We start from the raw sequence: 19830 nt of genomic DNA, 5'->3' as shown, positions 1-19830 counted from the left end.
TTAAAAAAATAAAGATAAAAAGTAAAAGTGACTGCATCTTTGAAAAAGGATAGGACCGAAGCTCAGAGGTTAGAGGAGACTTCTTCATTTTTTACCTTAATGTTCAAAATTTTGTTACTAACTCATGTATTAAATTAAATACAGACCCATACATTCATACACACACACACACACACAGCAGAAAGTCAGAACTGATTTCTAAGGCAACAACTTCTGAAAGAGGTACATGAGGGCAAAAAGGAGGGAGGCAGTTTATTGATGTATAATGGGGAGGTGAAAAAGACAACATGAAGTATGATTACTGTTGTAAAATAAAATTCTGAAGCACTTAACCACTGAAAGAATAAGAGAAAGTGGTCAGTAATAAAAAACCTAAGTGTCAGACAATATGCAAAGACTCAAAACCTATAAAAAAGACCATGCATGAGGAAAGGATTCTGCACACATCAGGGGATACGAGACTGAGGGAGCAATGAGAGAGCAATTACAGAGGCAGTATAAATGAAGTGCAAGTGTGGACATTCAGATTAAAGATAACAGGGGAACATGGTCCTCTAGAATCTAAAGGAGGAGAGTAGTGAAACAGAAAAAATGGTAACTGGAAATGTCATTCAAGTATCTAAAAAATTCATACCAAGTGATGGTATGAAGACTAGGGCCTATAAGAAAACATCCTTAATTGCATTTCAGGTGTCAGTGCTTACTGAACAACTGTAACCTGTCTGGCTGTCATTCACTCACCTGGACAAATTTCCTTTCCACTTTTCTCCACCATCCAATCTGTCTTTTTGCTCCAACAGAGAATCACGTACAGCTTGGTTAACTTAAAACCTGCTACTGGGGAAATGACACACCACTAGAATGTTAATGCTGGGGCCAAAATACCATCCTCGAACTCAGGCTGAGGCTTCAGGGCCTTCTGAAGGAGGAGGAGGGTGCAATTTCCAGGGATGCACAAGAAAGGGTACCTGTGGAAAAAAACAAAGTAATAACCTTTTTGCCTTAAAGATTAAAGTACAATTATATGAGCAAAGGGACTAAGACTATTTGAATCCTGAATTTCAAAGCCATACTCATTAAACCACTTAAGCCTCCACACATACTGAAATGGGCAAAGAAGAAAACTTACTTTTAAAATTCTACTTACACAGGAAAGATGTTCACACCTTACCTGACTAGTTTTAACTGTTCTCTAGCACCACTCTCCTTCATAGGTTCTTGAGAGGGTTTTAACTGAGGCCCTTATTCCTGGATGAATTCAATCCTATCTATGACTGTAACAACATATGCCTAACAGAACAAAGCCACACAGATACAATGCATAGGAAGTTGTTCTGAAAATATTTAGGAATAAAAAAAACTCCCAGTAAGTTTTCCTGGAATCCTAATATTTACTTTGTTTACATGATATTCTGAGTGCAACTATATATTCCAAATGTCCTGTAAATATGTACATCCATTAATTCAAAAAACACTTTTAAGGTCATTATAAGAGCAACTGACAAAAACCTGAATATGAACTGGATTAAATGATAGTAATGTATCAATGTTAAATTTTCTGAGTTTGACTACTGTACTATGGTTATAAAAAGAATCCTTGTTCTCAAAAAAATTCATGCTGAAGTATTTAGAGATAAAGGGAGCATGTATGCAACTTAGTCTTAAATGCTTCAGAGGAGAAAAAAAAATACACAAATACATACTGAGAGATAAAAGGAAAAATAAAGGGGAAAAACATGTAAATGGTGAATTAGGATAAAGGGTATATGGGACTTCTCTGTACTATTCTAACTTTTCTATAATGTTGAAATAATACTTAAAAAGCAAAATTCTGAAAAAACTTAACTTACTATTTACATACATACTATCTACAATATGTTTGTTGAAAAAGCTTAGTCACCAATTTGTACTGGGGTGTGACAGAGATGGACGGCTTAGAACCTTAAACAGTAATGTACACAGAGTTGGCTGAAGACAACCTTCAAGAGGAAGGAGATCAAGTTTGGAAATTCAGAGTGTCAGGTTTCTGGGTAACATACAAGCAGATATATCCATTAGGCAATTGTATATGTAGATGAGGAGCTCAGAATAGGTCTAGAATCAAAATGGGAATTTGTCAGGTGTCAGAATATCATTGCTGCTAAAGACACAGATGGAATGTTACTGTGACTATACTTACAGAGAATATACACACTGCCCAGGCTGGGTGGCTCAGTTGGTTGGAGTATTGTCCCATACATCAAAAGGCTGTGGGATTTTAAACACGCCTCAGAGATCAAACATGCCACATGGCTTCCACTGAGGGCAAGATCCTGAGGCCTAGCTGTCGGCTGTTGATCCCCTAGTTTTCAAATGTTTCAGAACTCAAATGGTCTTCCGGAACAGATTACATTTGAAAACTGAGGTACCACTGCACTATTATTATTTTCTCTATATTACTAGATGAGAAACTGAGGCACAAGGTTTAAGTACCTGAGGTCACCTAGGTACAAAGTGGCAGAAGAAGGAGTTAACTGAGGCAGCATGGCTCCATGGCCTACTTCCTCTTTAAAAAAACAAAAACTAACTTTTGAATATATATTTATTTCTCCCGTTTCTTACTCTAAATGAAGCATACCATACATTCTGCATCTTGCTTTCTTCACTTTATTTTTGGAGTTATTTCAAATGTCAGCATACAGAAAAGCTTCCTGTTCATTCTTTTCTACAGCTGCATATTATTCTGTTGTATAGATGTACCATTATTTTATCCAACCAGTCTCCACATAAGCAAGAATTGTTTCTAATTTTTTCCTATGCCAAACATTAATGCAAAGAACAACCTCGTACCTGTATTATTTAATGCAAACGCAGATACATTTGTAGGATTAATTTCCAGATATGAAGTCGCTGGCTCAAAAAAAATACATTTGCAATTATTATAGATATTGCTGAATTGTCCTTCCTAGGCCAGCTTCATGCTAATACTATTTAACTTCCAAAGATTTGTATTTTCAAATGTTACCAGTGGGCTTCCAGGTCCCCACACAATTGCTTTTCTTTCTCAGTTTTACTGGCTATTTTAGATTGTCCATTTTTCCAGATGAAGTGCAGAATCAGCTTATCTAGTTGGGAGGGGCAACAACTATAGATACTTTAATTTACTTAAGTTTTTTTACATCTTCCTATTGAGAAGCATGGTCTACCTGTTCACATTTTATGCTATACCCCTTAGTATTTTTAAATTCTTTTCTAACAGTTCTGCCTATTTCTCAAGTTTATTCAGCAATACTTTATTACTCTAGTAAATAGTGGTTTTCTTCTATTATATCTTCTAAGTGCTGTTGTTTGTCTATTTTAATTTGGTACCCAGTAACTTTAACTCTCTTATTAAAAATTATGTTAAGGAAACTGCCGGTGGATTCCTTGCAAAAAGCATCTTTGAAAACAGAAATAATTTTCATTACTTCACAAAATTTATACAACCTGAGAACACCTCGATTCATTTAGGAGTTAGGACACCTAGAATCTAGTCCAGACTCACGGATAAAGATTCCAACAACTAAGTTTCCTTCAAAGAAGGAAGTAACTGTCTAACCTAGGACTCCAAACCCGACTCCCTAAATCCTGGGCTTTCTGCGCTGCACGCCACTGCTTCTCAAAGTGCAAGGCTGATATTTTATGTAGGACTTAATAGCAGCCCTATTCTTATTTTATTTTTCCTAATCTTCACTCGAGGACATTTTTTCCATTGCTTTTCAGAGAGAGTGGAAGGGAGAGAGACAGAAACACCCATGTGTGAGAGACATATCCATTGTTGCCTCCCGCACGTGTCCCCACTGGGTCCGGAGATTGAGCCTGCAACCGAGGTACGTGCCCTTAGCCGGAATGGAATCCGGGACCCTTCGAAGAGTCCGCCGGCCGATTTTCTAACCACTGAGCCAAACTGGCCAGGGCGCAACCCTATTTAAATACCCCAAAAGTCAGAGGAATCTGAGGTCGTCCGAAACAGACGCTCTCAAACAAAAAGTTCCTTTGAAACATTCTCGGTTGCTTAAAAAAAAAAAAAAAAAGGAATCATAATGATTTGCATTCTACCCCAGTTAAGAAATGCGTTTTTATATAAAAATCCATTTTTCAATTATTTACCACTTAGCTCCTGCCCTCTTCAAAACGTCGAGTAAAATTGATGCTCCAGGAAGATGGGACCGTTATTATCAGCACTTTCGACAAGGGAAGCGCTGCTCAAACGTTATTACCTCAATTGTGGTCGCCCACAGCTCCCTCTCTAACGCATCCACACACAATCCTGCAGCCAGTTGCTCACTCAGTAACCTCAAACATCCGGTCGAACGGAGGGTCGCGCACGTTCGAACCCTCCTCACAGGCCTCCAACCCCACCCCACAGGTAGGCCAGAAGCTCTTAAGCCCACTCCCCCACCCCCACGTCGCGCCCCAATAGATCCAGAATCCTTCCCTTCAACCTCCCGAACCCGACCGGCCCAAGATGCCCAGATCCCACCTCCTATTTTCACGCCACGTGGACCCAGAGGCCGACTGACCAGCGGACAAAGACCAAAATGTCCACTCGGTGCCCCGCGCCTGCGCATTGGGAAGGCTACTGAGCACTCCCACAAGTCTCCGCGACGCAGTTCGCACCGTCACCAAGTCCAGGCCCACGGTGGTATCTGGTTACCTTCTATGAACAGCAACGCTGCTTTTCCGGCCTTGGACTACATTTCCCTTAAGGCTTTGCTGGTCGGCACTCTGCCTCTGTCTCTCCAACGCGAACTTGGCTGCCTCTTTCTGTGACTGTGGCGCTCTCGGGGTGAGTGGTCCTGCCTTGGAAGATCAGCTCAAGCCTGGTGGGAGGTTTTGAACGGGGACTCCCTCTTTGAAGTCTCCCGTGCTCCGTGTCAAACGAGCCACGCTCAGATTCCGAAGTACGAGGCCGGCATCTTGTCTGGCTGGCCTGGATCTGGACTGCGTTTCCCAGAGTCCACAGCGGCCGGACGTTACGTCGCAACGTGGTGGCGATATCGTTACTCCGCGGGGACCCGGACGCTACCAAGGGGAGGCAGAAGGTGAGGGGTCTGGGAATCCGGGGCGGGGATGGGGCGTGTCCAGAGCTTTAGGTCTTTGCGCGCCGGCGGTCGCGCCCTGAGCATGGCGGATTATGAATGAGTGCTTTGTGGCTGTGGTTGGGTGCCTGTGAGTGTGCGATTGTGTTCGCCTGTCTTCAGGAAGTGTGTCTGGTTGTCTTTGTAACCATGTGTGATACTGTGTTGGAGTGTGGTTTGGTCCTTGTGACTGTGTCCCCGTTGTGGACGTATGACCGCACGCCTTGTTCTTGGAGATGTGGGTGTAGTTGTAAATGTGTGATGGGTGCGGGTATCTGGGTTACGATCGCAGTGTGTCCAAGGTTGCGTGATACTGTGACCGTGTGTGTTACCATGTGCAGTTGTCGTGTGTCTGTGACTGGGTGGTGACACTGCCTGTATATTCCAAGCGTGTCCCTTGGGGTGTGGTTTATCTTTTCCTGTGTAAGTGTGACTGTGTGTCTCCAGAGTGAATGTTGAATTGTGACTGGTTAACATTGAGTTGGCGGGAGTGCCAGTAATTGTGTGTATCCTCTAAGTGGGTATGTAATTGTGGCTGTGCCAGGAATTTGTGGGTGTTGGTTTAGGAAGCCTGTGACTGTGTGAGAGTGGCTGTGTGTGATGGTGGTCAGATTGTGTGACTTTGTGTCTTCTTAGTAGGTGTGAGATTATGACTGGTGTTCAAGGGTGTGGAGGTGTCTGTGATTGTGTGGTTGTGTACTGTGTGTCTCAAGAGTGGGTGTGTGGTTGTGGTTGTGAGATACCATTTGTGCAGCCCCAGGTGTGTGGGTGTGAGGTGTCTGTGACTGCAGTGCTCTGATCACGGCAGAGCCTGTGTAATTAGGGCAGATTGTGGCCCTGGACAGTGAGAACCTCAGCCTTAAACTGTAACCCTGGGATTGGACAGGATGGCAAGTCTCCCTTGTGTGGGAGGGTAGGAAAATGATTCTTCAAAAATGTCTTGGTCGCTCATGATTCCTTTCTTGACTCCTTCAAGGGAAATATTTAGAGGAGAAGGAGAGAATTACTTTTGAACGTCCAAAAGCCAAGTTCATGGTGCATCGGGTTTTCTTCTTTCCCTGAAACCCTTCCTATTTTCCAAGACATGCTTTTCTTTCCTTCTTCTGAAACTCCTTGACTAACAGAGACCACCACCATCCCTCCCCCTGCCAACATGCCCTGATCTCCAGTATGTGCCATTGGAGTAAATTACTGGGTGCCCTGGAGATGAACTGAAAGGCATCACTGCTCTCTACACACCTAGTATTCATTTTAAAAAATTTTTTAACTTTTCATTTTAAATTAGTTTTAGGTTTAAAACTCTTGCAAAAACAGAATTTCCATATACTCTTAACCCAGCTTCTCCATATGGTAACATCTTACATAATCACAGTACATGATTAAAACCAGGAGATTAACAATGATACACTATTAATAACTAATCTACAAACCCAATGTCTCTTAGTGTCCTTTTTCTGGACTAGGAGCCAATCCACAATCATGTGTTGAAGTTAGTTGGTAAGTCTCCTTAGCCTTCTTGATCTAGCACAGTTCCTCAATCTTTCTTTGTCCTTCATGACTTTGACACTTGAAGAGAACTGGCCATTATATAAATTATGTAGTGTAGAATGTTCCTCAAATTGAGGCTTGCTGCTTCCTCATGATTAAATTTAGATTATGCATTTGAGGCAAGAATACCCCAAAAGTGATATGGTCTCAGTGTATCATATCAGGAGACCCATGAAGTCAATTTGTTTTAGTTGTAGTAGTATTAACTTTAATCACTTGATTACAGTGGTTTCTCCACTATTTTTCCCATTATAATTACCCAAGTGTCTTATGGAGAAATGCTTTAATCTATATAAATATCCTATTTCTCATACTACTTTCACCTAACCCTTTTTGTAAATATGTTGTTATTGATTTTTTTAGAGAGAATGGAAGGGAGAGGGAGAGGGAGAAACATCAATGTGAGAGAAAAACATCGATATGAGAGCAAAACATTCATCCACTGCCTCCTGCACACCCATACCGGGGATCGAGCATGTGCCCTAACCTGGAATCAAATCAGCAACCTTTGGTGCATAGGACAACACCCAACCAACTGAGCCACACCAGCCAGGGCAAAAGCTTTTAGTTTTGATGAAGTCCACAACATATCTGTTTTTCTTTTGCCTGTGCTTTTATTGTTATATCCAAGAAATCATTGCTAAATACAATGTTATGAAGATATTTCTCTCTTTTCTTCTAAGAGTTTCATAGTATTAGTTCTTATGATTAGATCATGGATCCATTTTTAGTTAAATTTTTTATGTGGTATTAGGTAAGGGTCCAACTTCATTCTTTTGCATATGGATATCCAGTTTCCCAATACCAAAGGAAAAGACTGTCCTTTTCCCCATGAAATGGTCTTGGTTCTCGTGTTGAAAATAATTTGACCATATATATGAGGGTTTCTATTATATTATATTGGTCTAGATAGCTGTCCTTTTGTCCGTACCACATTATTTTGATTATTGTAGCTTTCTAGTAAATTTTGAAATCAGGAAGTGTGAGAACTCCAACTTTGTTCTTTTTCAAGGTTATATAGTGTTTAGCCTATTCAAGGTTCATTGAGACTGTGAGTTTTAGAATGTATTTTTATATTTCTTCAAAAAATATCAATGGAGTTTTGATAAGAATTGCATCAAATATGTGTATTAACATATTAGGTAGTATTAACATCTATCTTGGTAATATTAACATCTATCTTGGTCAGCTCAGGCTGCCATAACAAAATACCATAGACTGGGTGGCTTAAACAACAGAAATTTATTTTCTCATAGTTATGGAGGCTGGAAGTCTGAGATCAGGGTGCCAGCATAGTTGGATTCTAGTGAGGCTTCTCTTCCTGGCTTACAAGTGGCCACCTTCTTGCTGATGAGTCCTCACATGGTGGCAGAGAGAGAGCGAGAGTCCTCTCTGATGTCTCTTCTTATGTGACACTAATACTGTCACATCAGGACCTCACCCTTATGACCTCATTTAATTTTAATTACTTTTACAATGGCACTATCTCCAAATACAATGACATTAAGGGTTACGGTTGCAACATATGAATGGGCATGGGGGAGAGACACACAATTCAGTCCATAGCAGCATCTTAAGTTTTTCAATCCTTGAACACAGAATATCTTTCCATTTACCTATGTTCTTTTGTTCTTTTGTTTCTTTCAGCGATGGTTTATAGTTTACAATGTAGTCTTGCTTTCTTGGTTAAGACTATTCCTATTTTGTTCTTTTTAAAAATACATATATATATTTTTTATTTCAGAGAGAGGGAGAGAGATAGAAACATCAATGATGAAAGAGTTATTGATCAGCTGCCTCCTGCACGCTCCCTACTAGGGATCAAGCCACAACCCGGGCATGTGCCCTGACTGGGAATCGAACTGTGACCTCCAGGTTCATGGGTTGATGCTCAAACATACCGACCGGGCCTAAAGAATGTTTTTAATTTTCAGTCCAATAATCATAATATCTGCTTTCCTTCTGTCTTTGCAAATAGTTGTTTGGGATACAGTGTTGCCTTAAGCCCAGTCCAAAGGTTATTTTATCCAGTTTTAACATTCCAAAGGTTTGAGGAGTAAGACTACAAGGCAGTTCCTCTGGGATGGCAGCTCTGACTCCATTTTAAAGTGACTCTGTTTGGCTCAGTGATTAGAGCGTTGGCCCACACACCAAAGAGTCCTGGGTTCAATTCCCAGTGAAGGGCACGCACCTGGGTTGCAGGTTCATTCCCCAGTCAGGGCACATGCAGGAGGCAACCAATGGATGTGTCTCTCTCACATCGATGTGTCTCTTTCTCTCTCTGCCCCTATCTACCTACCTAGACAGATAGCCACTCTATCCAAAGCAATGGAAATAGATATATATTTGGGGGGAGTGAGGATAAAAAAGTAATAAAGTGGCTCTATTTATATTATTTTTTACAGACCTTTTCCTTAATTTCACAGACATTTTCCTTAATTTCACTCACTCTGTAGGTGAACTTATCTAGTCTCAGGGCTTTACATGCCATCTGTACGTCAGTAATTTCCAATTTTATATTTCTATATTTGGACTTTATCCTGAACTCCAGAACCAAATGTCTAATGGACACTTGACATTTGCACTTGGGTATGTAATAATCATCTCAAATATTAAGGTCTAAAATAGAACTCCTAGTGGTCCCTCCAAACCTGCTCCTTTCATAGTCCTTTGTGTTAACAAATAGCAACTTCACACTTCGAGTTGCTCGAGCCAAAAACCTTAGTGTCATCTTGGCTTTATTTTCTTATGTACCTAAAATTAGCAAATCCTGCCAGCTCTCCCTTCAGAGACTCTGGAACCTGATCGGTTCCCATCACCTCCGCCCCCAATGCAGACCGCACTCGCCCCTTGCCTGGATTACTGCAGCAGCCTCGCTGGTCTCCCTGCTCCCCACCCCTTTGTCCCCTTTAGCCCATTTTCCACAACTGGTCCTTCTACATGTAAATCAGAAGGACCATTCCTTGGCTCGAAACGTTTCAGTAGCTTCCTGCTTTACTCAAGAGTAAAAACCTAAATTCTTACAAGCCTCACGTGATGCAGCTGACCCAGATGAGCCTCTGACCCGCTTTCTCTCATATACTTCATTCCAGCCACTCTAGCTCCTTCCTCTGTTGACCGAAGAAAGCCTGCTCCTGCCTTGAGGCCTTTGCGATTGCTGTTCCCTTTGCTAGGAGCGTACCTCCCCTAGATGTCTTCATTGCTCACTCATTCCATTCTTGTATGTCACCTGCTCAGTGAAGAACCTTAGGCTACCCTCCATTCCCCCCAAAGTCCCTATCCTCTTACTCTTTATTTTTCCCCGTAGAACTCTGGCCAGCTGGCATGTAGAGAGGAATGTCGGTGTATTTGCTACTGCCTCTTTCCATTAGAGTGTGAGCTTTTCTGGGACAGGGGCTGGATTTATCATCTTCCTCACAGACAGGAAAATGCCAGTTGAGGTAGGAACTCAGTAAACATGAGAGAGAAATATGAGAGAATTCCTGACTTTTCTCTCTCTCTGCTGCCATATTCCATTAGATGCCAGAGCCTGTTGATTTTACTTCTTTTCTTTTCCTTTTTTAAAATATGTTTTTATTGATTTTCAAGAGAAAGAAAGGAAGGGAGCAAGAGAGAAACATCGATCGGTTGCCTCCCATAAGCACCCTGACTGGGCTCTGAACCCAACCCGGGCATGGGCCCTGACCAGAAACGAACCGGCCACCTCTGATGCACAGACCATTCTCAACCAACTGAGCCACACCGGCCAGGGCTGATTTTACTTCTCTATACCTGACTTCATCTCCTTCCTTCTCATTTCCTCTGTCACTAACTATCCTGGGGTCAGATCCTTGGTTTGCTTGAGAGAGTACAAGAACCCTTCAGTTGCTATTCCTGACTTCACTTTTACTCCTCTCCAATAAAATAATCTGGTCATATTGGCCTTATCACTTCCTTCCTTAAATTCTTCAGTTACCTTCCATTTATTAATGAATGAAAACCAAACTTTTATATATTCAGTCATTATTCACTGGTCACCATGGCAAGTGCCAGTCACAGTGATAGTGAGACCTGGTCCTTGCTCTTATAGTTATTTTATTTCATTCATACACCTTCATTTTCCAACCCCTAATGTTATCTCCAGCATTACTTTCCCCTAGGTTCTAGAACTAATTAAATTTAAATTTGTATTAACTAAAATTAAGTAAAAAATTTAATTCTTCAGTCATACTAGCCATATGGGGCTAATGGCTACATGACTGACAGTATAGATTTCCGTCACAGAAAGTTTGTTGGACAGCACACTGGTCTAGACCTTTCCCAAACTATTCATGTCACTCCAGATTGTTCTCTGCTCCTCAAATACACCATATACTGGCCCACTGTTTTGCACTGCTCTTCACTCTGCTCAGAATGCTCCTCTATCCCTATTCTGTATATTAAAATTCTCTGATTTTTAGGTCCCAGATCATGTTCTATAACTTACGGGAAGTTTTCCTCGCCACCACCCCCATTGGTTACATTAATCTTCCTTCTGACACACCCACCATGGGAAGCTTCTTGCCCCTCTAATTAAAACCAACCTTGCTGCTCTCCTTAAAACCCCTGAAATCTCATTACCTGGAGGTACAGGCCATTCTCCACAGAAGTGCAGCCTCAGTAACTGCCAGCCAGTGATGAAGTGATGTTCTGCAGGAAAGCAATAGGGAGGGTTTAAATGGAAAATAGGTGCCGGGCCAGGAGGCTGCTATAAATTGAGTTCCCACTCAGGTCCATATTCTGGATGTGCAGGTATGCTTGTAAGATGCCTGGATTACTGTGGTTTTCTTGCTCCTATCCTGTGAATCCAGCTGGGGCTGGTGGCTTTGACGAAGCCTCTGGCATGGGTGGCATCGCCCCCTTTTGGACTTAGGAAGAGAAAGTGAAGCCAAGGAGGCACCCGAGAGGCTTTGCCTGTCGAGCCCACAGAAGCTGGAAGACTTTGTCTAAGAGTGGCTTTTTCACAGGGTGTGGCCTGTACAGTATGCTGTGCGCGCACTTCCTCACCCTGAGGGGGTAAAGTGGGCGAGTAAGGTTATGATCCTCCTTGCTACGGGTGCACAGGAAGATCTGCTTGGAACAGGTGGGAGCTATCTAGGCCCATTTGGGCATAGACTAGCGGAAACAAGATGAGGGCCTGTTTGGGCCAGAACCCCTCCTGCTGAGCTGCACGGATTCTGTGTCAGCGCTGGAGCACATGTGCCTTGAATCCATCTTTTGGTTTCCCTAAGGTTTAAGGAGGGGCTGGGTTTTGTTAAAGCTGTAGTTCTTAGCATTAGTGGTGTGTGGCAAGACCAGGGGAGGGCAGGGGAAGCAGAGCAGGACACTAGAAGTTCAGTTGTTTTTCAGCTCATCTACTTAGGATTGCTGAGGCAAGCCCAATTTATGAGAGATTTGCTCCTTCCCTACTCTGCTTTTTCAGGACTCCGTGCTTGTCCAAGAGAAGAACCTAGAGAAATCTGAGCAGGTTGGGTAGTTCTAAAGGCCATGGCCCAGGTAAGTTGAAGTTCCCTCTATCCTTGAAGTAACCTTTCTTCCAGATCATATGAACATTTGTGTTCTTTATCCTGAAACTTCCCTGTCTCAGCTGAGCCCCGTTCAGTAACCTGTTTCCAGTTCTTCCATTCCAGAGAGTGAGTGATGGTGCCCCACTTCCCTTAGTGACGCTGGCCCTCTCCAGCAGTGTTCACGTGTGTGCACAGTGCTGTGATCAGAGCGCCAATGCAGCAGAGACAGATTCTCTCGAGAGCCTCCCTTATTAGCACTATGGATGAAAGGGGACAAAGATAAGAATTTTGATCGTTTTCATTAACCTGGGTAGTTTCCTGTTCTTCTGTTTTTAAATATCGCCCCCTCTTTAAAAATCATAAAATACTTCACACTATCAAAAGTTCTCCTGTCTTGCAAGGGAATTTATGAGATGAGTAACTGTAAAATGGTCCATTTTGAGGTTGAACAATATATGTTGGTTGTGGGCCACGTTTATGTGACTGAGGTCCACCTCCTTCATTTTTCTTTTTTTCAGGAACAAAGAAAAGTAGACAGTAAAGGGTGATAAATATTCACAGTATATAATAAACTGTGAAGATTTTACAAATCTTATTTAAGCTAATTGCCCTTGAAATAATGGAATGATTATATCTTATAAGATGTAAAGTGCAATATTATGTAGCAAATAAAAATCCCTGTGTTTATTATAAAATTTGCCATAACCAAGAATTGTTCATGAAGTCTAACAGAAGCAGTGGGAACACTGTCGTCATATTCAGTCATATAATTCTTTGTTATAGGGGACTGTCCTGGGTACGTAGCCCAGAGACTTAACATTCAGGACATTTAACATTCCTGATGCCAGCCAGCATTAATGTCTGTAGCACACTGCCCACCCCTGCACCCCCAGACCAACGTCTCCAACATTGTAACAACTAGACCACCCTCTGCATGGTCCCAAGTGCATCCTAAAGAGGAAGGTATAATCTAGGTTGAGATCCACAGGCTACTTATGACCCTGAGTCTTCAGGATAGATTTAAAACTTCCATAAAGAATATTTGAAAGGCTTTAGGAAACGTATCAACTAAACACAATGTGTGGATCTTGTTTGAATCCTATATTTAAGATAGAGATTTATAAGACATTTTGGATTCTTTCTTTTTTATCTCAAGGGAGAAAATTGGTAAAAAGGGATGCATTTGTAAAGACTTGATTATTTGCTAGGCCTGTGTTTGCTGTGTGTTTTGTATGTGTTATTTTGTTTATTTATAAGACCCCATTTAGCTAGCCTTTTCTCAGTCATAGACCTTGTGGACAGTAGAAGAGATTCTGGCTGTATGAAGGAGGCAGTTCTTATCTGTAGCCACAGGAATATGCAAAGCATGTAGGCCTTTGTCATATAAATGTGCTGCTTGCAGTTCCTTTGTGGCTTAGGCATTCAGCCTAGCTTGCCTGCTTGATCACCTCCTTCCGACAGCACCCTTCTCTTTTTATCTTAAAAACATTTTCCTGGATGGATCAGGTTGTTAAAACCTGAACCTACTCATCAATTTTAACTTTATTCTAATTGGGACAGCTAGTAATTATATGCCTCCTATTGGGACACTACAGGAAGTAAACAGTACCACCTTTAGCATATTCATGCTCTCTCAAAAAACAATCAATCAGGCCTCCAGATCCAACAGCCTTTCACAGAAAATATGGAAACAGAACATATTAAACTATAGCATGAAGATGCAGTTGGCTAAATCCAAAATGTGGGAAATTCTTATTCAAAGGTTTCTTTAATAAATAGCAATAAAAATTTTAAAGGGCCTTTGGAGCCTGTTAGAGATTTGAGAGACTTTAGGAAACCTATCAACTAAACACAATGTGTGGATCTTGTTTGAATCCTGACTTGAACAAATCAACAGTAAAAAATCACTTTTGAGAAAATGGGGCAATTTGAAACTTGATCTGGTTATTAGGAAATTATTGTTAATGTTACTAAATATGATAATGTTATTCTGGTTATGCTTTTTAAAAAAATCTAATCTGTTAGATACTAAAGTATTTGTGGGTGAAATGCTAAGATGTTTGGTATGTGGGATTTGCCTCAAAATACACCAGGGGAAGAAAGTGAAAGGGAAGAGAGGAAACAAGATTCGCAAACTCTTGTTAATTGTAGAAGCAGGGTGATGGATTTATGGGGTCAGTACACTATTTTGTATACTTCTGTGTATTTTAAAAATGTTTGTAATAAATGAGAAAATTGTTTCGTTTACTAGTAATGCATGGGTTTATTGTTTCAGGGATTGGTGACATTCAGGGATGTGGCCATAGAGTTCTCTCAGGAAGAGTGGAAGTATCTGGAACCTGCCCAGAGGGACTTGTACAGGGATGTGACTTTGGAGAACTTTGGTAACTTGGTCTCACTAGGTAAGGAGATTGTATAATACAAGGCCAGACGGAAACAAGCTCCCAGGGACTACAAGTGGGAGGCTGTTACCATCTTTGGCCAGAAGGGGTAAAGGGAGGAAACACTGCCACTGGAAGAGTGAAGGAGCTAAGTCATGGAGAAGGGCCTGGTTAGCAGCAGCTAAAGCTATTTCCAGAACTCTTGGGTCAAAGGAGCAAGGGGGAGGGATAAGAAATACTCTGAACCCTTTCCTCCTGCCTGCTGACCTCCCGCTGATGCTTTCCCTCTGCCAAATCCAATGAAAAAATTATAGGGCCAGCATAATACAGTCCTTTACAGGTAAGTGTCCGGGGCACAGAGAAGGGTCAGGAACAGCAAGGAATGGATTAGGGGGGAAAGAGGGCAAATAGAGAATAGCACCATAGTTAACAACCTTCACACCTTCCTTTACGTAATTGCCTCTCTCGGTGACAAGAGATTAGGTTTGAATTTTGGAACAGCATGATCAGTCCCCATTTCTCTTCCTATAAACAGGACTTTCCATTTCTAAGCCTGATGTCATCTCCTTATTGGAGCAAGGGAAAGAGCCCTGGATGATTGCAAATGATATGACAGCACCAAGGTGCCCAGGTGAGCAAGGGTGACCGGGCGGAGGAGGCCATTAGGAATAATAGCCCAGTGGAAGAGCTGTCAAACAGTAGCTTGAGTTCTTGTCAGGAAACTCCTCTCAAAGCCTTGCCAAAAACTGAGGAAAATAGAAGCCTGAGACGTGAAGAACAAAGACCTTGTCAGCATCAGCTCCCAAGGGAACCTTGCCCTGACCCCCATTAATTCCTCTCTGTTCTTTCTTATATTTTCATCCCACTTCAAAATGGGCTGACCCCCATTTTCCCAGTGGCAGCCTTTTTTCCTGTACTTTGGATCCTTTTTTCTGCAAATCTCTTCATCCCTTAAAAAACACTTATTTTCTTAAGACAGCTTCTCACTTTACCTCATTTAGCAATTCACCTATTAACTTCTGAGAGGTAAGGATATGTAGTTTGCTGAGGACAGACTCTGGAGTCAGACTGCCTGAGTTCAAATCCTGCCTCTCCACTTACTAGATTTGTGAGTTTAGGTAAACTATTTACATTCTCTGTGCTTCAGTTTTCTCCTCTGCAAATGGGAGAAAAATAGTGTCTCATGTAGTTGTTGTGGCTTTTGTATGCATTAATAATAATGTGAAAATTCCCAGAACAATGCCAGGCAATTGTGGCCACTATATAAATGTTAGTAAATGTTATTAACAGGCCTCCTGGATGATTCCGATCCCTATTGAAATTGAGAACCCCTGGTTTAATGTGTTTTTGTTTCTTTCTGGCACTGTATAAGCTCTCATATTTGTGCTTTCATGTGCTTTTTAGAACTTGCACAGTGATATCTGAGGCATTATCACCGTACAGGTTCCATGCCAGGATTGGTCCTGCCCCAACACAGTCTGGGACCTCCAGGCTCTTGACTCGCACAGGAAAGAATTCAAGAATGAGTTCAGCCCTGGCCAGTGTTGCTCAGTGGTTAGAGCATTGGCCCACACACCAAAGGGTATCGGATTAGATTCCGGGTCAAGGGCATGTACCTGAGTTGCAAGTTTGATCCCTGGCCTGGTCAGGGTGCAAGCAGGGGGCAACCATCGATGTGTCTCTCTCACATCGATGTTTCTCTCTCTCCCTCTCTCTCTCTCCCCCCGTCCTCCCCTTTTCCCCCTCCCTCCCTTTCTCCCTTCCACACTCTCTAAAAAAATCAGTGGAGGCCCTAGCTGGGTTTGCTCAGTGGTTAGAGCGCTGGCCCACAGACTGAAGTGTCCCGGGTTCCATTCCAGCCAAAGGCACATCCCTCGGTTGCAGGCTCGCTCCCCAGCCCATTCGGGGCATGTGTCTCTATTACATCAGTGTTTCTCTCTCTCTCTCCCCCCTTCCACTCTCTCTGAAAAGCAATGGAAAAAATATTCTCCAGTGAGAGTATTAAAAATAAATCAATAAATAAAAATAAAAACTCAGTGGAGAAAATATCCTCAGGTGAGGATTAACAACAACAAAAATGATTTCGAATGAGAATCCAGGTGAGAGCAAAAGCAAGTTTTATTCAGGGAGAGAGACAGAGGCTAGGGTGTGGATTCCTGGAGACAGGACCAGGGGCTGAGCCACCTGCTGCTCCCGGTTGCAGGTCTCCCAGGGCCCTGCGTCCGAGTAGACTCGGGCACGCTCGCGAGCTGTGCGCTGGGCCAGCCAGTCCTTGGGGTTTTATGTGTTTCCAAGGGTAGGTGGCTTCTGAAGTGCGTGGTGCCAGATTCCGACTCTGCTTTCTGGGTGGGAGGCCCTTGTCCCTAATGTGGTCCGTTCAGGAAGCGTCAGGGCGTGTGCCCCCCTCAGCCCCCCTTCTACTTGTTTTTCTTACAATGATGATAATAACGAGCTTTGGAGTCTTTCTCATTATAATGATGTCAGTTTTCATTTTAATGATGGTAGAATGAGCTATGGCGTCTTTTTCTGGTCAGTTTTTCCGATCTGATTTTAGCCAGTCCTTGCTGCTGTTGACTCTGCGACCACCGCAGGAGTTTCCGGCCGTAAGCCGTTTCCCTTTGACCATGCGTGAGGCTGGGGCTCTGGTGAGAGGACCTAGTGCTTATGGGCCTGTGATGTCCGCTCCTACTTCCTCATTCCATTTCGGGAGTTTTCCCTAACTTCCTTCTATCCTGCCTCAATATAAGCCATTCATCTTTTATGCTTATTGTTTTCATTTTATTTCTCTAATCTACTGTAGAATATTCTTATTTCTTTTAGAAGAGAACAGCTTGTATTTATTTTTTATATATATATTTTTTTCAGACTTGGAGTCTAAGTGTGAGAAATTACCACAGAAAGATATTTTTGAAGTAGAGACATTCAATTGGGAGCTAATGGAAAGCCTTAAATGCTGTGGTTTTGAGAGCTCTAGTTTTAGAGATGACTGGGAATACAAACGCCAGTTTCAAAGACAACTAAATCAGGAATGCTGTTTCAAGCAAGTGAAGATCACGTATGAAAACATACCCACTTTTGAGCATCATACATCGCTCACTCTACGTCAAAGCAACGAGTCCGGTAAGAAACTGATTGAATGTGATGAATGCGGGAAAGCATTTAGCCGTGGCTCACACCTCATTCAACATCAGAAAACTCACACTGGTGAAAAGCCCTTTGAATGTAAGGACTGTGGGAAGGCCTTCAGTCGGGCCTCACACCTTGTTCAGCATCAGAGAATTCACACAGGTGAGAAACCTTACGACTGTAAGGAATGTGGAAAGGCCTTTGGTCGTACTTCAGAACTTACTCTGCATCAGAGACTGCATACTGGTGTGAAACCCTATGAATGTAACCAGTGTGGAAAGACCTTTAGACAGCATTCACAACTTATTTTGCATCAAAGAACTCACACCGGTGAGAAACCTTACGTATGTAAAGATTGTGGGAAGGCTTTTATTCGTGGCTCACAACTTACTGTTCATCGGAGAATTCATACAGGTGCTAGACCCTATCAGTGTAAAGAATGTGGGAAGGCCTTTAGGCAGCACTCACAACTTACTGTACACCAGAGAATTCATACTGGCGAGAAACCCTATGAGTGTAAGGAATGCGGAAAGGGCTTTATTCACAGCTCAGAAGTTACTCGGCATCAAAGGATTCATTCTGGGGAGAAACCTTATGAGTGTAAGGAATGTGGAAAGGCCTTTAGACAGCATGCGCAGCTTACTCGGCACCAGAGAGTTCACACCGGTGACAGACCCTATGAATGTAAGGACTGTGGGAAGGCCTTTAGTCGTAGTTCATACCTTACTCAACATCAAAGAATTCATACTGGTGACAAACCCTACGAATGTAAGGAATGTGGGAAAGCCTTTATTCGTGTTTCACAACTGACTCATCATCAGCGAATCCATACTTGTGATAAACCCTATCAGTGTAGGGAATGTGGAATGGCCTTTATTCGTAGTTCACAACTTACTGAACATCAGAGAATTCACCCTGGTATCAAACCTTATGAGTGCAGAGAATGTGGGCAGGCCTTTGTTCTTGGTGCACAGCTCATTGAACACTACAGAATCCATACTGGTTAGGAAGCTTTGAATATTGGGGATGTAGGAAAGCCTTTATATGGTGGTCACACCTGACTTAATATTAGGTAATGCCTAATGTATTGTAATCTCGGAAAACCTTCATTTGTCACTTCCATTGTGGAACATCAGACAACTTATACTGGAAGAAAATTTAATAAATGTTGTTATTTTTGCTGCACACTGTTTACTATGTATCAGAGAACTTATGGTGAAAGAATATTAATATGAATGTAAAGTCTTCTCTTACCACTCAAAATGTATTAAACTGAGAAATTCTAGTAGAAAATAACCCTATTAAAATATTTTGTGAATGTGCCTTCTGCCGTGGCATATACCTTACTTAATGTTATCTCATTTCTACCAGTTATTGATGGTATAGCAGTGGGCGAATTATGCAATCTACCTGTTCCTCAGTTTACTTATTTTTAAGCAGTGATAATTATGCCTACCTAACAGTGTTTTTGTGAGGACTGTCAGGTATTTGATATAAAGACTATGCTGAGTAAGTATTAGTTATTTTCATTAATGGTATTACTATTAAGGGATTCATATGAGAGGAAGACCTTGTGAATGTACCAAATATTAAAATGCCCTTATGAACCTCTTGTTACAGTAATTCACTCTGAAAAACAGTAGTAAAGTGTCATTATCACGAGAAGTACTTCATTCAAAAGGCTGGAAATTCAGATTACTCCTGGGTGCCTATAGCTACCCTTTCATAGGAGCAAAGTCAGTAAAACATTGTCTCCCATCTTTTAACTGAAAACAGAACAAAAAATCAGAAGATGAGAAGTTAAAAGAAAAGTAGCCAAAAGAAATCTGCCATTTAGAAATCTAAAACCACCAACTATATCTTTATTTCAAGAAAAATCAAAACTAAAATTACAAACTAAAAATGAATGACAGTGAATTCTACGTATCAAAGTCAGTTCATTGTAGCCAAAGCAGAAGCAAGAATTGAAGGTAGGGGTTTTGTTCTCTAAATGTTTATCTTCAACAACTAGTCATTGCAAGTCACATACCAGGCACAGTGAATGAATGGTCAACTCTAAAAACTAGGAGAAAATTACCACATAAACCCAAGTCAACAGTAAAAATGAATATTAAAAAGAAAAGAAAAAGTAGAAAACAACAGTAGACTTAA

General features: G+C 41.8%; 2 protein-coding genes across 7 annotated transcripts in view; one reads left to right on the top strand and one right to left on the bottom strand.

The window, feature by feature from the left end:
* Positions 1 to 4765, bottom strand: part of ZNF146 (zinc finger protein 146) — a 16992-nt gene extending 12227 nt beyond the window's left edge. Inside the window, exons 1-3 of one of the 6 annotated variants that reach the window (XM_081118458.1) lie at positions 4502 to 4519; positions 2180 to 2247; positions 742 to 968 (exon numbers count right to left, since the gene is read on the bottom strand). The gene's annotated coding sequence lies outside the window, so the exon portion shown is untranslated. Of the gene's footprint in view, positions 1 to 741; positions 969 to 2179; positions 2248 to 4238; positions 4379 to 4501; positions 4588 to 4675 lie in introns of those variants that run through there. The other 5 variants (XM_081118457.1, XM_081118456.1, XM_081118459.1 and 2 more) reach the window with 5 other exon arrangements.
* On the top strand, positions 4710 to 19830 carry ZNF565 (zinc finger protein 565). Its single transcript, XM_081118455.1, has 5 exons — positions 4710 to 5063; positions 12088 to 12161; positions 14448 to 14574; positions 15089 to 15184; positions 17419 to 19830. The coding sequence occupies exons 2-5, from the start codon at positions 12153 to 12155 to the stop codon at positions 18684 to 18686; spliced, it is 1500 nt and encodes a 499-aa protein (XP_080974581.1). The 5' UTR covers positions 4710 to 5063; positions 12088 to 12152; the 3' UTR covers positions 18687 to 19830.

Source organism: Miniopterus schreibersii, assembly GCF_964146895.1.
Source record: "Miniopterus schreibersii genome assembly, chromosome: 18".
In the NCBI taxonomy this organism is placed as follows: Eukaryota; Metazoa; Chordata; class Mammalia; order Chiroptera; family Miniopteridae; genus Miniopterus; species Miniopterus schreibersii.
Note: the sequence above shows the minus strand (reverse complement) of the source record. Positions and strands in the feature narration are given on the sequence as shown.

Coding starts and splice junctions, on each gene's coding strand:
- ZNF565 (XM_081118455.1), top strand. Junction 14,575..15,088: donor TGGTAACTTGGTCTCACTAG/GTAAGGAGATTG, acceptor TCCTATAAACAG/GACTTTCCATTTCTAAGCCT. Junction 15,185..17,418: donor GACAGCACCAAGGTGCCCAG/GTGAGCAAGGGT, acceptor TATTTTTTTCAG/ACTTGGAGTCTAAGTGTGAG.